Genomic DNA, 14,999 nt, shown 5'->3' with positions numbered 1-14,999 from the left:
TTTTCATGGTTCGAATAATATTTTAAATAAACCCTTACATTTGCTTGTAAATATAGCTTTCCAAACTTGTTTTACTCTGCCCTGGTGCACATCCACATTAGTTAGTAATGTATTTTTTGTGTTCTATTTTTATTTTCATTGTTCCAACTCCTTATTTATTTTTTCGAAGAAAAATAGCGCCTTGAACTTTTTCTGGATAGAATACATCATCTAAATTTACTCACCTTCAATTGAAATCAAATGAGTTTTACTTTCACTGTCAACTAACGTAATGGATAACCCATTGATAGATTCAGCATTGATAGATTTGTGATTGTAAATAAGCAGTAATAGTTTTCCTTCTTTTTCTTCTACAAAATAATCGTCGCCGAAATTAAGTTCTTTTGATTGTCTTGTAAAATTTTTAGTAATAATAGTTTGTATACTTTGTGCAGACCAGTTGAAGCAGTCATCATCAAATTTTATTACAAAATCTCCTTGAAAATTTTTTAGTAGCATATAACTAAAATAAGGATTAAAATATAAATTAGAATAGAACCGTAATTTTTTTCTAAGTCAATAGTGTTTAAATGACAAGTTTTTGAACGATACGATGACAACAAAGGACTTTACTGTTCCCATTCCGTCTTTCAATCTTTCATAATCATTGTGAATGTTCCTAACTCCGTTTTGAGTTTTCTTACATCAACTTGAATATATATAAGTCCATTCTTTAAGTTATATAGATTTTACTTATTGTTGTCTTTGTTTTTATTTACTTTACATTTTTGTATTTCAATCGCTGCTGTCATAATTTCAATCTCCTGGACTCTTATTGCTGATGACTCTACTAACTTGACACGCTGGGCATTGAAATCATTACACAAAAGTTATTTAGTTACACAAATATAAAGTGGAATTTAATTGAATGGTAATTTATTTACTTTACCATATTTGCCTTTTATGTTGAGTTGACAGAATCAATTTAATGATAGAACAATATAGAAAAAGAATTACACACCTGGGTTGTTCTTTTATAGTTTCTTCCAACTGAGAACTCTTCTGATCACATGATGATGAAGAAATAGTTTGCTTTACTATTTCCACTTCGGCTGCTAATCGATTATAATTCTCTTTATTCTCTTTAATACCATCTTTGTTTTGCTGAATATTGTCTTTATTTGCTTTGATGTCATCTTGATTTTGTGTAATACCATCTTTGTTTTGCTGAATATTGTCTTCATTTGCTTTGATGTCATCTTGATTATGTTTAATACCATCTTCGTTTTGCAGAATATTGTCTTTATTTGCTTTAATGTCACCTTGATTATGTTTAATACCATCTTCGTTTTGCAGAATATTGTCTTTATTTGCTTTGATGTCATCTTGATTTTGTTTAATACCATCTTCGTTTTGCTGAATACTGTCTTTATTTGCTTTGATGTCATCTTGATTTTGTTTAATACCATCTTTGTTTTGCTGAATATTGTCTTTATTTGCTTTGATGTCATCTTGATTTTGTTCAATACCATCTTCGTTTTGCTGAATACTGTCTTTATTTGCTTTGATGTCATCTTGATTTTGTTCAATACCATCTTCGTTTTGCTGAATACTGTCTTTATTTGCTTTGATGTCATCTTGATTTTGTTCAATACCATCTTCGTTTTGCTGAATACTGTCTTTATTTGCTTTGATGTCATCTTGATTTTGTTTAATACCATCTTCGTTTTGCAGAATATTGTCTTTATTTGCTTTGATGTCATCTTGATTTTGTTTAATACCATCTTCGTTTTGCTGAATATTGTCTTTATTTGCTTTGATGTCATCTTGATTTTGTTTAATACCATCTTCGTTTTGCTGAATACTGTCTTTATTTGCTTTGATGTCATCTTGATTTTGTTTAATACCATCTTTGTTTTGCAGAATACTGTCTTTATTTGCTTTGATGTCATCTTGATTTTGTTTAATACCATCTTCGTTTTGCTGAATATTATCTTTATTTGCTTTGATGTCATCTTGATTTTGTTTAATGCCATCTTCGTTTTGCTGAATACTGTCTTTATTATTGTTAACATTGAAATTTAAAATTTCAGTATCTGCTTTCATAATTTCGATCTTAAATAAGTCTAAGTCATTCAAGCAACCAGATTTCAAATCTTTAATTTTCGTTATGTCGTATCCGAGTCTTCTTAATATACCTTCTATGGCATTCCATAGCTGATTATATTGTGCTGAACTCATTGCTCTTCCATGCATAACATTATTGCGCTCATTTCTGATTCGAATGATGTCAGCACCGACACTGAAATCATTTGGTTGCGGTTTTCTGGTCCTCCACCCACCAATTGGTGCTTGTATACCGTGACAACAATTAATTAGAACGTCACATAAAATAGTGATGTCAAACAATTCCGAATCTGTTTCCTTATCTTGCGGAAAAACGATTTCCAGCTGATCTCTTTTCAGACGGTTTAAATGTTTCTTATATTGTTTTAATGACAGATATAATTGTTTCTTATCCCTTGGCATGTTGCCACGGGCAGGATCATGTAAAATTTCACGTAAGTGGTCACAACATTCATTGAGAAGTGTGACCAATTTAATTTGATATTCATTGTTAGTGATCAATGCGTGGTGAGAAGATCCTGTTGGAGGTACTGCCGTTGCCATGACTATAATATCTATAAGATAATTTCAATTTCAATTCAAGAAATATCAATACAAGTTTTTCATACTGTTTATCAACAAAATTACTAGAAGTTCATGGAAATTCGCCTATCGCAACAAAGTCGATAGAGATACATTGCATTTGTTATTTTGTGTCCTGTAGCAACATTAGATCAATTAATTAAAAGAACAACAACACACCCGCGTTGACGTTCTTTCTTCAAAAATGCTCTTAACAGAACGTTTCTTCTGTTTCTACATATAATGTTTATTAGTGCGTTTGTTCGTTGTTTCTACGAAACAAATCATAGTTTTAATACTACTAAATTAATTATTCAGCATATAGGTTGTAGTATACCGATAAACAATTTGTAAAATGGCTATTTTTAAATTTACCGTATTGCTTTATTTGTTTTTCATCACAACTTTTTAAAACTGATGTGAGATCACATTTTTTTACTTTCTCTTACAATAATATTAGAGAAAGGGAGACTATATAACGAATTCTTTACAACTTAAGACTTCACAGTGTCCCAATTTGTTTTTAAGATATAATTTTGCGGGTTAAAGTTTTGTATAACTGATTTTTGATTGGTTTGAAAAAACAAAAGATAAGATTGGAATTTGAAGTCCGTTTTCGAATTTTGCTCCACTCTACCCCTCTTTACTTCTTCAGTCTGAATGGAAATACTCCAGATTGTGTTTAACACCCATGTGTTACCACAGTCTATTTAAGCAACGTTATCAGTAAGGAAAACAGCCCAAGACTCTTAAAAATATACATAAACTTAAATTCCGACAAAGTGCGAGTATAATAAGACATTTGGCTGTTTGGCAGGCCAGTCAAATGATCATGCAATCATTCAGTTGAGTCAAGAGATATATCAAACCTTATTGATCTCAGCACAGCATTCGCTACAGTTAGTCATGAAATTCTATTATTATGGCATCATAAATAAATGATTAATATATTTGGTGTTATATTGAATCGCCGGTGGTTCTTGGATTTTTCCACGTAATGCCAACAAGTGTAATTAACAACAGACATATTCTGCATGCATGTCGCAAAAAACATATCGTGTTACGGGCACACAAAGTAACGTGTAACTTAAAGACGGGACACCTCGTGTGTTTTTTATGGGTTAACGACTAGTCTATATTAGGATACTCACTGTGTCAAATGGTAGCTGCAAATGGTGACGGGAATATTTTCGTGGATATTTCTGGCAGATGAATTCTTGTGAATTTTTTCACGGGATAACGACTAGTTTGTAGTACTAACCACACTTCGAGAGAACTAATTTACTATTTAATCCTTTATCATAAAATGGTGACAGTGTATAAGAAGAATGGGTTGTTTTCATTTTCTTTTGAAGCCGCTAAAACCGTTATGTCTAATTTGTTAACTTTATCGACGTTACGTCACGACGTTAAAGCCTTTTAGACTGCCGTCAATCCGTTATGAAATTAGCGAAGCCATTGCATTGCACTTTTGAGTGTGAGGCTAAAAAAGGGAAATCTTTTAGAGGCAACTGGCATCAGCTGCTCCACCCTAGGTAACTGGGGATTACCTACATTCAAAACTTGATTAATTAACCAGCGCTGTTATCGACAAAAAGCAGACATTTCTGTTCACTTTCCCTTTTTATCACGTCCAACACAAAATTTGATGAGAATTCAAAAGGTGTCTAATAAAAATTCGAAAAATAAATAAAACTACAATAATACTATTTAATAATTATTATACTGTTCGCATTTCGTGTTTCCGCAACACGACTTTTTTTCTCGCGCGCAAGCAGACAAATAGAATACGGGTTTTATTAAAGAGATCAAAGAATGTTGACACAAATGTCTGTGGTCTGGTGAGTACTCTTTACAGATGACGCATGTGATTAAAATAAACCTTCGCAAGTAAACCACATATAAATATTTGTGATAAAAAAAACTTATAGACAGTTAACCTGAAATAGCTGACTGGTAAATGATAAAAAATGATCATAAAGCAAAATAAATTCAAAACTAGACTTATTTAAACCGAAGTTGCGCAAAATTTTTCAAAAAGGTTTTTACGCGTTATAAAGGTACTGCCCGGTAAAAAATCAAAACTTGATATTAGTTACATGGAAAAGTAAAGAAAAAAGTATTTTAAATACAACCGAAATTGTCTCTCATAAAGGTGGGTTTCCATTAAAGCGAATCTTCCTATAGCTCTAAAATTACACAAAATTTTAGTGCGACAGGAGTTCTACGCTGTAAATGAGTTTCAAATTATTATTCAAATTATTATTTGTGCGAAATTTTCTTATGTGAACACACGCATTTCAAGATGGCAGACAGTTCAGAAAAAAGAAGAAGCTGTGGCCTTAATAGTAAAAAAAAGAGACGAAGAAAATCGCCATTTTCTCGTGTTCGTCAAATTTATAGAGAAAGAGAATTGAAAGGAGTGCATAATCAACTGCTTTAAGAAGTGAAATTGCACAATGAGGGCAATAGTTGTCATCTTGGCCAAACTTGGTGATTTTGTTGTAGGGTCATTCTTGTTATTTAAATAATTTCAACCGCCGCCTCCGAATAAGAATCAATATCCTCCTCATCCTCCGGAGCCGTTATATTTGATTTAGTGTCTCTAATTTGAATACTTATCAAGCCAAGACAAAAAAGAGTATTCCTTTAAAATTTGACACACGATTTAACGTCAGCCAAACTTGATCCCGATGCAAATTTCCTTTTTAGGTTATTCCTTTCCTTGCTGTATCTTTTTTAAGTTGTCCCATCTTTGAAAAGCTTAACCTTAAAACAGTTGAATATAAAAACATTTTTTCCAATTAAGTAATAGAATAAGCTGAATACGCTCAAGGTTTAACAGCGCAAAAATATAGCGCATTGAACTGACGAAAAAGGATAAACTTTACCCTTTACCCTCTTTCCCCCAAGCATTTGCCACTCGTTCTTTTTTCTCGATACTCCTTTGCAACTTTTGCCGTATAGACATAATAAAATTTCGAACAGCCTCTGCTAAGTACTCATCTTCCCTTTAAGTTGCACCTATTTGTTTTTCCCATTTAATGACACTTGTTTTACAACACTGCTCGCTTCATAACACATATGAAACTATTTCTTGTGCTCAACACGTGTAAGCATGTGCTGAAGTTACACTTCAATAGAATCTATTCAATTTCTTTAAAAGGACATTCGATATTTCGTTGAAGTTGCACTTTCAGGCGAAAACTCAGAGCGATAAATATTAAAACTTTGTGATAATTGTCGCTCTAACTATCGCACTGAAATTGGGCGATAAGAGCAAAAAAAAGTGTCGCTCTGGAATTTCCACCAGTGCGAAAAAAATCAATGGGTCAAAAAAGCCAGAAGAGAACTCGCACTGATGGAAATCCAGCTTAAGTTTAAACTGAATTTGTTTACTTGACCATGCCATTCTCAATCCTCATCTTTACTGAACTTCGAAAGCGGAAAAGGACTGGGTAAAAACATTAATATGCGCAATTTATGCAATGACGTATTCATTGATTTACCCCGTGTAGAGATTGGCGCATGCAGTTAGAGAAATAACGAAAAAATGTTAATGATATTTCCAATAGAATTTTTTTACAATTATAAATTATGTTCACAAACAGAAATGTAAACATAATTGAATTTCAGTTTGAGCCAGAACGACCAAATAACAAACAACAAATTCCCTCTTATAATGACAATGAAGCAGACACACCAGATCAGTGAGTGGTGCCTATGTGCAAAAGTGCGAAAAGATGCCTATAGCTGTTGACTGTTTATGCTGTAACGAGGTGGACACTATAAATTACTTCCAGCTAAGCTACCTATAAAATTTGACCTCACATTTTTCTTTTGGTTGTATTATAAATGAGCGCCTGGGTATAAGGTTTCTGTTGTGTTTTTGAGAAGAAATGTATAACAAAGCACGAAGATTTCAACGCTGTTGTGATTTTAAACAACACTTTGTGGACAGCGATAGTCGCTCTTCACAATCAGGAAAGCCGTAGACTTAAAAAAAAGGACGAAGTTTCTAACAAATAAGTCGCTAGCACTCTTGCTTCTAATCTTTTTTGAGGATGATATTTTTAGATCTTATCGATATGCGGCATACCGCCAATTCTATTGGTTTGTTCATAACCACTTGGGAAAAGGTGTTCGTCGGGTGATACCATCTTGTGTCGTGTCTAGGATACGTAGAGAATATCCAGGTCCGAATGGTGGTGTATACTGGCTTCAAAGAAAGTGAATAAATACCTGAAATTGATTTTTCTCACACAAATTAAGTTGACGACGAGAATATTTGATTGTAAATTAAAAATAACAGGCTTTTTCAGAAGAGGCGTGCGATCGCACGCGCATGCCTTGGCATACGCGTAAAACACGTGCGATGGCACCCTTCGAAATAATTTTTGGAGACTCGTCAGACAAAATGCCCGCCACATTTCCAGTTTGTTCGGAGATGTCCTTAGCTCGTTTAGAACGTTCATTGGACAAAACGTCGATAGATTTCCGTCTTGGTCGAACACTTTTCATCCATCAGCAAGCCTATTCATAGCCAACCTGACCATCCTAGCTAATTCACCGATTCCTGACTTAGTTAAAAGAACTACGTAGACATGAATCTCTTTTGCCTGACCCCTTCGTCGTTGGTAACCAGGTCTTACACAAGAAATCCAGCCATGCGGTTCTTAACTAATGCGGAGGTGAACGCCGACGAAGCACGGATGAATCAAGTCTGCAAAACTGCACTTACAGGCGGAACAGACATTTTATCATGGATTTAATTGTAGATAATTTCTTCATTTGACAAAACAATTGGAATCCATAGCAAGTCCGAATTTACCGGATTTTTTTCTTCATGCCCCAAGTGTTATTTAAACAATATAAATTGGCAAATGTGAAATGTTGCTACGGCTATTTTTTTAATCAAAAACAACACATCTACTTTGCTTGTTACAGACAGACTAGAACTAGCGTAGTAATGTACTAATTTTTAAACCCGCGGAAGAAACCACGTGCAGAATTTTTTTTTAATTTGTTGTTTCTTATCCTAAAACGTTTGTTAATTCAATGAAAAAGATTTAAACAAAATAGGCAACGTGAATATGTCCCAACATAAATTTGTGACAAAGTATTTACATTCATTGTAGTTACACAACCCTCCATTAAGATTAAATTGGCAGACAATGAAATTCCTAGCAAGTGAAATGACTTTAATTTTGTAACGTGATTTGTTCTAACCAATCAAGAATGTAAATGGAAGTTTTTAGGGGAATGTTTTTTATAGTCGCTTTTGTAAAAGAAATATTCTTACATACAAAAATAACATGCAATTATATATTATTAATGATTATATCTAATTACAAATAAGGTCGTTCTGCATAGACATAATTACAAACTTAAACTTATGGAATATATAGCTTCATCCACGACTAATCTATATTATTAATACCCGTCTACGTCTGTCTGTTACGCAAAATAGTACGGCAAGTAGCAAGACACACGCAATGCGGTGTAAAAAGGGCAAACAAATCCGTGGACTAGCTTTAAATAGTCTCTTCACCGAAGAAGGTTTCAGTAAACAATAAAAAGTGATGTCAGAAAGATACAAGATGCCCTGGGGACGAGGTTGCTCCTAGTCAGGAGGTTAGGAAGTCGAACTGGCTTAACTTACATAAAGGCTGAAATGCACGATTGTATTTTAATGTCTTTTATTTATTTCCATTTTAACATTTGACGTCAATAAATCAATACACGTCTATTTTTATTTAATTACTCTCATTCTCCTATCGCTATCACTTTCGTCTACCTCACATGATATGTCCAAAGTTCATATCGCTCTACTTTCGTAAACAACAAAATCCATGGTTTTAATTAAATCCATGGTTATAATTATCTTCTTTTTACTTTCGTCTATATGACCACGAAATTGTTTATATGTAATATTTTGTAGCACAAACACACTTCTCCCTATTATTAAAAAAATTATCGTTTTAGTACACCCCTATTTTTAATTTTTTGTGAGAAACCTACTAAAATGCTTTTGATAAACGCTCGCTACGTTTATTTAAATTCTTTCTCAATTTATTGTTTTGTCCTTTCAGTATTTTCTTTTAATAAACGCTCATCTGATAAGACCACCGCATTTTCTTTAAAGAGCTGTTTCAAACTCGTCCCAGCGCCTTTTGTCTGTTCATTAAAAAAAAGACACAAAAGGCGCTGGGTACGAGTTTGGGGCTGTTTAATAATGATATTCATGAAGCCCACTTTAAACATAGGAATGAAGGAAGGAATAAGATATGATAAATGCTGCACTAGCTTTTAATATAATGATAGAGATATTAAATTGTAAAATTTATCAAAATCCGACAAAATCGGGAAATCAGATTAGTCACGTGTCAAAATTATTCAAAAGGATTCTTTTTGATGAAACAAATTTGTGTTGCAAGTTTCAAGTTATAAAGATAATCCTAACAGGAGCTATTATATTTTCCCCATTATAAGGATTTCATAGAGATTTTAGGGGTAGTTTTGAGTAATGGCCAATATCAAAGCCACTGAAAGGTATGGGACCTAAAAATTTCGCATGCAGGTGTCTAATAGATAAATGTTGAAACTCAGTAAGTATCATAGCCATATAAGAAAGCAATCACGAGTTATTAAAAAAAACCGTCAGGGGGGGGGGCGGAAACCGCCCCCCGGACCGAATAGGGTTAAACCTTCATCTGCAGTTCTAAATCTGACGCCCCTAAAGATACACACCCGGGCGTTTTTAAAGCATTGTAGTATATGTATTGAATTCCTTTATATTAGTACTAAAAGTATTAGTGCTAAATATTACTACTTAATACGTCGTCGAAGGAGAGATATTATTACAAAGGAATGCAAATATATTCAACTATTTATTTATTTAGTTACACGCATCTTGTGATGAGAAGAACATGGCTCATCATTTTTTACTTGTTAACAGTCTTGCCAAGTTCTATACTGCAAAGTTTTTGTCATCAACTCAATTTTTCTTGAACATTTAAGGTTACATCATTAACATTTTCCAAATTTTATCTGGCAATATATATTTACTAGGTATTGCCGTTAACCTCGCTCCAAGGCCTCTAATTGCTGTCCCAGACTTTAGGAAGAAATAAATTGTCGGATGGGTTTGGTGTTACTGAAAAGGGTTTGTTTGATAAGACACATGTTTATAAGAAAGTCATATGTGAGTCTTCGCATTAAAAGATTAAGAAACATTTGCTACTAGATAGCTAAATGAAACTGAAGGTTAAAAACAACCTGAGTCAGACTGTAAATTCTTACATCAGCATTCTATCTGTTATATAGATTACAAAAATGCAAGTAAACAAACATAATGCAACATAGGAAAAAATAAAAAGACAGGAAGATAAGGAAACAAAAAAGTAAACATGAAAACAAACAGCATTATAAAATCGAAAGTATCACCACGATAATATTTAAAAAAGATGAAGAAGTGACTAAACTTACCCGTGTAACGTGATTTTTTGTAAATATATATGTAATTATATTTTCCGTTCTGAGATTCTTTCAACGTTTAATGTTCTTCAACTAAAAAAACAAAAAATCAACTTTGAAGAACCAAGGAGACTAAATATCGATAATATCAGTCAATGATATTATAAACATAATTATCAAAAAAGATGGAGAACTGACTAAACTCACCCGTGAAACAGGTTTGGTATATAAATATTTGTATATAAATATATATTGATCTTTTTTAAAAACATTTGCTGACGTTAAAAGCTGTTGAACATTCTTCGTTGAAATCTAAAAGTTTATGACAAACCAACCCTAAAATATATTATGTTGTCTTATTGGTAATCGTCATGCAACATTGATTACATATATAATTATTCTTTTGTTCAACATAAAACAAATTATTTATATAGTCATGGTGTAATGCAAAGAGTATTTTAATTATATCAACCAATCATATTTCTTTTCGTGTTTACGTAAGTGTTTTTTCTCTCTCTAAAGGACGCAAATGTAATCACATGACTACTTAGTTGCTTAGAGCTTTCACAAAAAACTCTTTTTTATTGTGTTCTTTAATTAGGTCATAAAAGACTTTAACTGTGTTTCACAGGATGTTTTGATCGTTGCCTTAACGGTAGAATCCGAACTATTCTCTCTTTGTTTGTGTAAAAACTAATATCGGTAAAGAACGATTTTGTAGGTCTTTTGCAAGTAGTAAAGCAAAGCGTATCTTTCTGTTGCGATGTAACGTTACGCACACACTTTGTTCGATAAATGTCACGGGACAATACTGATGCAATGTGAACGACTGAAAACACGACTAAAAGTAATTGATTGTAGTATACGTTTTCAATATATAGTAGACATTTAATAAATGATTCAGGCAGTAAACAACTTTTTGATTCTATTAAAGTACTGCGCTTAAACTTAAACTTTTGCGGTTTTGTGAATAAATTATTCGTAAATTGAAATAACCGGATATGATTGGCTTTGTGCACCGATTACAGTATTTTCTGTCTGATTAATTTCTGAAGTACATACCGAATTTGCAACTTCATAGTGATGTAATTATATTTATAACAAGTACATAATTAGCAACGAAATCATGTGCCAAATACCTTTGTTAACAATATAATAAGGTTTCAAAACGACTTTCTAGAATTGGATTTTATTTTATCAGTTAAAAGAAGGATTAATATTCCACATATTTTGTCAACTTTTGTCCGGCCCATTTTTAACGGTACTTTTTCATATGATCAGTTAACTATACTCTAGCTTCTCTAAAAAGGTTATTATTCCAGCTTTATAAATATTTTGAAACTCTTTGTTAAACCTTTTGCATGCAATGCTTACCAACTTTACTACACTCCAAATTTTACTACACAGCGATGTTTCAGAGCCAGATTTTAACATAATAAGGAAATTCCTATTAAAGGAGTTTTTAGAACTTGATCAATTTTTCGCTGAAAACAATCGGTCGAGCACTTCGCGCACTGATTCTTTTGAAATTAAAAGCAATAGAAAATTCAATACATTTGAAGCATACATAAAATAGTTATTTCTCCTTCTGCCTTTCTTCCGCCAAGATTGTAACAACGATTTGTTGAGAAACATTGTTGGATAAAAATGTTTGTTTTGACGAGCGTAATTATATTATGTTTTTCTGTTTCTAAAACTTGTTTGAGGGAACCATAGAATCTGTTGTTTATTGTTACGGCCGCAATTTGCAATAACTAATCCAATGTATTGAAAGTTCAAAGTAAACAAATATTTAGAATACTTGGTGGTATTTTATTAATTAGTGATACTTTTATTGGTTGATATTATAACAACCTATGCTATGTAATGCATATAGGGGAAGATTAAACCGCCCTCTTGCAAAAAAATATTTTACTGCAGATTAAAAGTCATTTTCATAATGCCAATGCGGGTTTTACAGTATGTGAAGGTAATCGGGTAGACGTACTAATTTTTCGTTAACAGTTTTTTTTTTAATTCAAAAGAAATGTTTCGCTTAAACACAACAATTCACACATATTACACATGAGGATATACTATATAGTCGAGAACACATATTCATAAATATTATGGCGTCATACGTAAGAGACTGGGTGATTACCGGGCGAGTTACTTTATATGTTGTTTCATTAGAACGCACAAAATTTAATTATTGATTCATTCAATTACTTAATTCACGGTGGAAATAGTAGTGTAAACCTCTAATTATATCTGGACGCATTTTGACGTACTTTCAAATTTTGCTGCATAATGGGGAAAAATACAAAACACAAAACAGTAAAATAAATAACAACTTATAATACTTACTTTGCCTTCTTTTTCTGCTTCCTATCTCAACCAAAACCTATTCCTTAATGGTCGCCTAAACCTTACTACATATTAAACACCCTTAATACGGACATGATTTTTAACAATACGTCTTTTACAATAGAATAGGACACGCATTTGACATAAACAATTCTGAGTAAATTGATTAGTTCTCTTATGTATAAGTTATTTATCAAGTAAATCTTATTAAAAACCATCAAAAAAAGTTCTTTCAAGCACTTCGGTACCACATATATAGTTAGTTCATTTTATTTTTTATACTTTCTTAAATAATTTGTTGTGAATTATTGAGTGTTTTTGTGGTGAATATTTTTTGTTTGTTCGGGCATTGTTCGGTTCTATGTGGGTTTTTCAGGCAAATACATAATTTTTTTTCAAAACGCATAACTCGCCAGAAAACACCCGCACTTTTAACGGTGTATGCGGCTTATCGGCACCTTCTTGGTTTTTATTCCATAAAATAACTTTGCAAAAATTTAGGTACACAAAGTGGAAATTTTTTCCGGTTGAATTAGCTAAAACGTCCTAATTTCGTGATTTACGTCTTAATTCTGTGATGTACTTTTTTTCCAATGTGAAATATGCTAGGCTCTACATATACATACTAAATAATATAAAAGCTCCTACGCAGCCTATTTCTCTTTGATTTGAAAAATCTCAACAACCTAACAAATGCAAAATTCTGGACTTCATTGGCGATAAATTTGTGATGTAACCAATGATGTTGTTGTCTATAATAAAGTGAAACGTTGTGTTTACAATTATATTTGATTGATGTCAAGACTTTTGGGCTGAAGAATCATCTGAAATGACAAATTTCAAGATGATCGTATCATCATAATAGAGATACAAAATCATAAGCAACACTGGTAAAAACTTTAGAAATAGAATAAAATGGAATAAAAAATAGAATCAATGTCTGCAGAATGAATTTCCAAAATGCACCTAATTTAGTTATAGCTAGCTATAAGTTCCTTATAATTGATGCAACAAAAACAACCAACCATCCAACATCCAATACATATGAGATAAGACTCATAATGATAGAAAAAATCAGTCAAACGTTTGTACCTAAAGCGAAATATGCGCTTTTTCACAAAAATGAATAAACGGCGCGTCATTAAACAACTTTTCGTTCCTGAAGTTTCGTTTCCAGACACTAGCCACCTAAGGTTTGACTCGGTAACATGTACAGGAATATGAAATACGTTTATCTTAAGCTAGACTTAACTACACTATAATAAATAAAACATTATGAGCACTAGATCTTAAGACATTCTTTTGAAAATCAATGTCAACCCACTTTATAAATAAAACTTTAACCGCCTTGGCTAGTGTCTCATGTAATCTCGCACATGAATTGGCTCCGTGTAAAATATTCACCAATGTGTTCATTTTTTATTCCGAGACGAAGAAAGGCTAAACCAAACACACATTCCTGCGTATGGTGTACACAAGGAGCAGTAAAAGTCAAATTGAATGAAGGAGTTTACATTTTTAAAGTCCTTTTTGATGTTTTAACATTTTGCAGTGGAACTGGTAAACTTTATAAAATTATATGGCGTGCATGAAAAATGTGGAATGGAACAAAAGGCCTTTATGGCTTTATCAAGATCACATGTTGTGATAACTAATTCACTGTGGTGAAAGTTCAAAGTAAAGAAATATTTGAAATACTTGTTTTTTATTAATTACTATGGCAACACGAATTGTTGTTTAAACCCAATATTCCTAGATGAATTTTCGCATATTGATCAATCCTATTTTCAAATTACACATGCGGGCATTGGGTGGTATGTCCCGTGTTGATTTAATTACTTTGTCGCGGTAGAAACGGTCCTTTTTTGAGACATTTTATTTGCACTGAATTTGAGTTGGTTAAAGTTTTGTATTTTAATATAATCTGAATTCTTTACAATTCTTAGTGTAAAAATATGCTGATGTTGTTGTCCTGTTAGCTCCGAGAATTGACTTAAAATTAACTAATCAATTAAAGTATTGTTGTACACACAAGGGTATTATAATATAAAATTGCACAACTAATAGGATTGTTGTTGTATACCTGTTGTCATATTTAAAGTTTTATGAGTGATACATGCAAAATAATGCTTGTAAATGAAAAAAAAAGTTACTTGGGAACTTTGAATTGGAAGACACTTTGCTATGGCACGTTTTAGACGTCAATTAATGGTTATTAAACGTGTTTAATATTAGCCCACTAAAAAAGATAAAGGTAAAGTTTAAGTTATTTTGTGGAAAAGCCCGAAAAATTGAAGAAAATCATTTCCGTTCTAATTTTGATCGAATGTAGTAACAAAAAAGATTGACATGCTTTCTTTAACATTCTAAATAAATTGATATTTATCTAAAAGGAGTAATTTCAAACCAATCTGATAGAATTTACTTTTGCATGAGGCATAACAAAATTACATAGTTATTTTGTTAAAGATTATATACCTGTAAATTTTATGTTAATACTGAAAAAAGTA

General features: G+C 32.3%; 1 protein-coding gene across 6 annotated transcripts in view; it reads right to left on the bottom strand.

The window, feature by feature from the left end:
- Window positions 1-14,999, bottom strand: part of LOC130629701 (uncharacterized) — a 105,815-nt gene that overhangs the window by 10,161 nt on the left and 80,655 nt on the right. For 2 of the 6 annotated variants that reach the window (XM_057443013.1, XM_057443008.1), the window contains exons 3-4: window positions 1,001-2,660; window positions 225-502 (exon numbers count right to left, since the gene is read on the bottom strand). In XM_057443013.1, coding sequence (XP_057298996.1) covers window positions 225-502; window positions 1,001-2,649 — 1,927 coding nt within the window. In that variant the 5' untranslated portion in view covers window positions 2,650-2,660. Of the gene's footprint in view, window positions 1-224; window positions 503-1,000; window positions 8,626-10,155; window positions 10,237-10,350; window positions 10,502-14,999 lie in introns of those variants that run through there. The other 4 variants (XM_057443010.1, XM_057443011.1, XM_057443009.1 and 1 more) reach the window with 4 other exon arrangements.

Source organism: Hydractinia symbiolongicarpus, chromosome 2 (assembly GCF_029227915.1).
Source record: "Hydractinia symbiolongicarpus strain clone_291-10 chromosome 2, HSymV2.1, whole genome shotgun sequence".
In the NCBI taxonomy this organism is placed as follows: Eukaryota; Metazoa; Cnidaria; class Hydrozoa; order Anthoathecata; family Hydractiniidae; genus Hydractinia; species Hydractinia symbiolongicarpus.
Note: the sequence above shows the minus strand (reverse complement) of the source record. Positions and strands in the feature narration are given on the sequence as shown.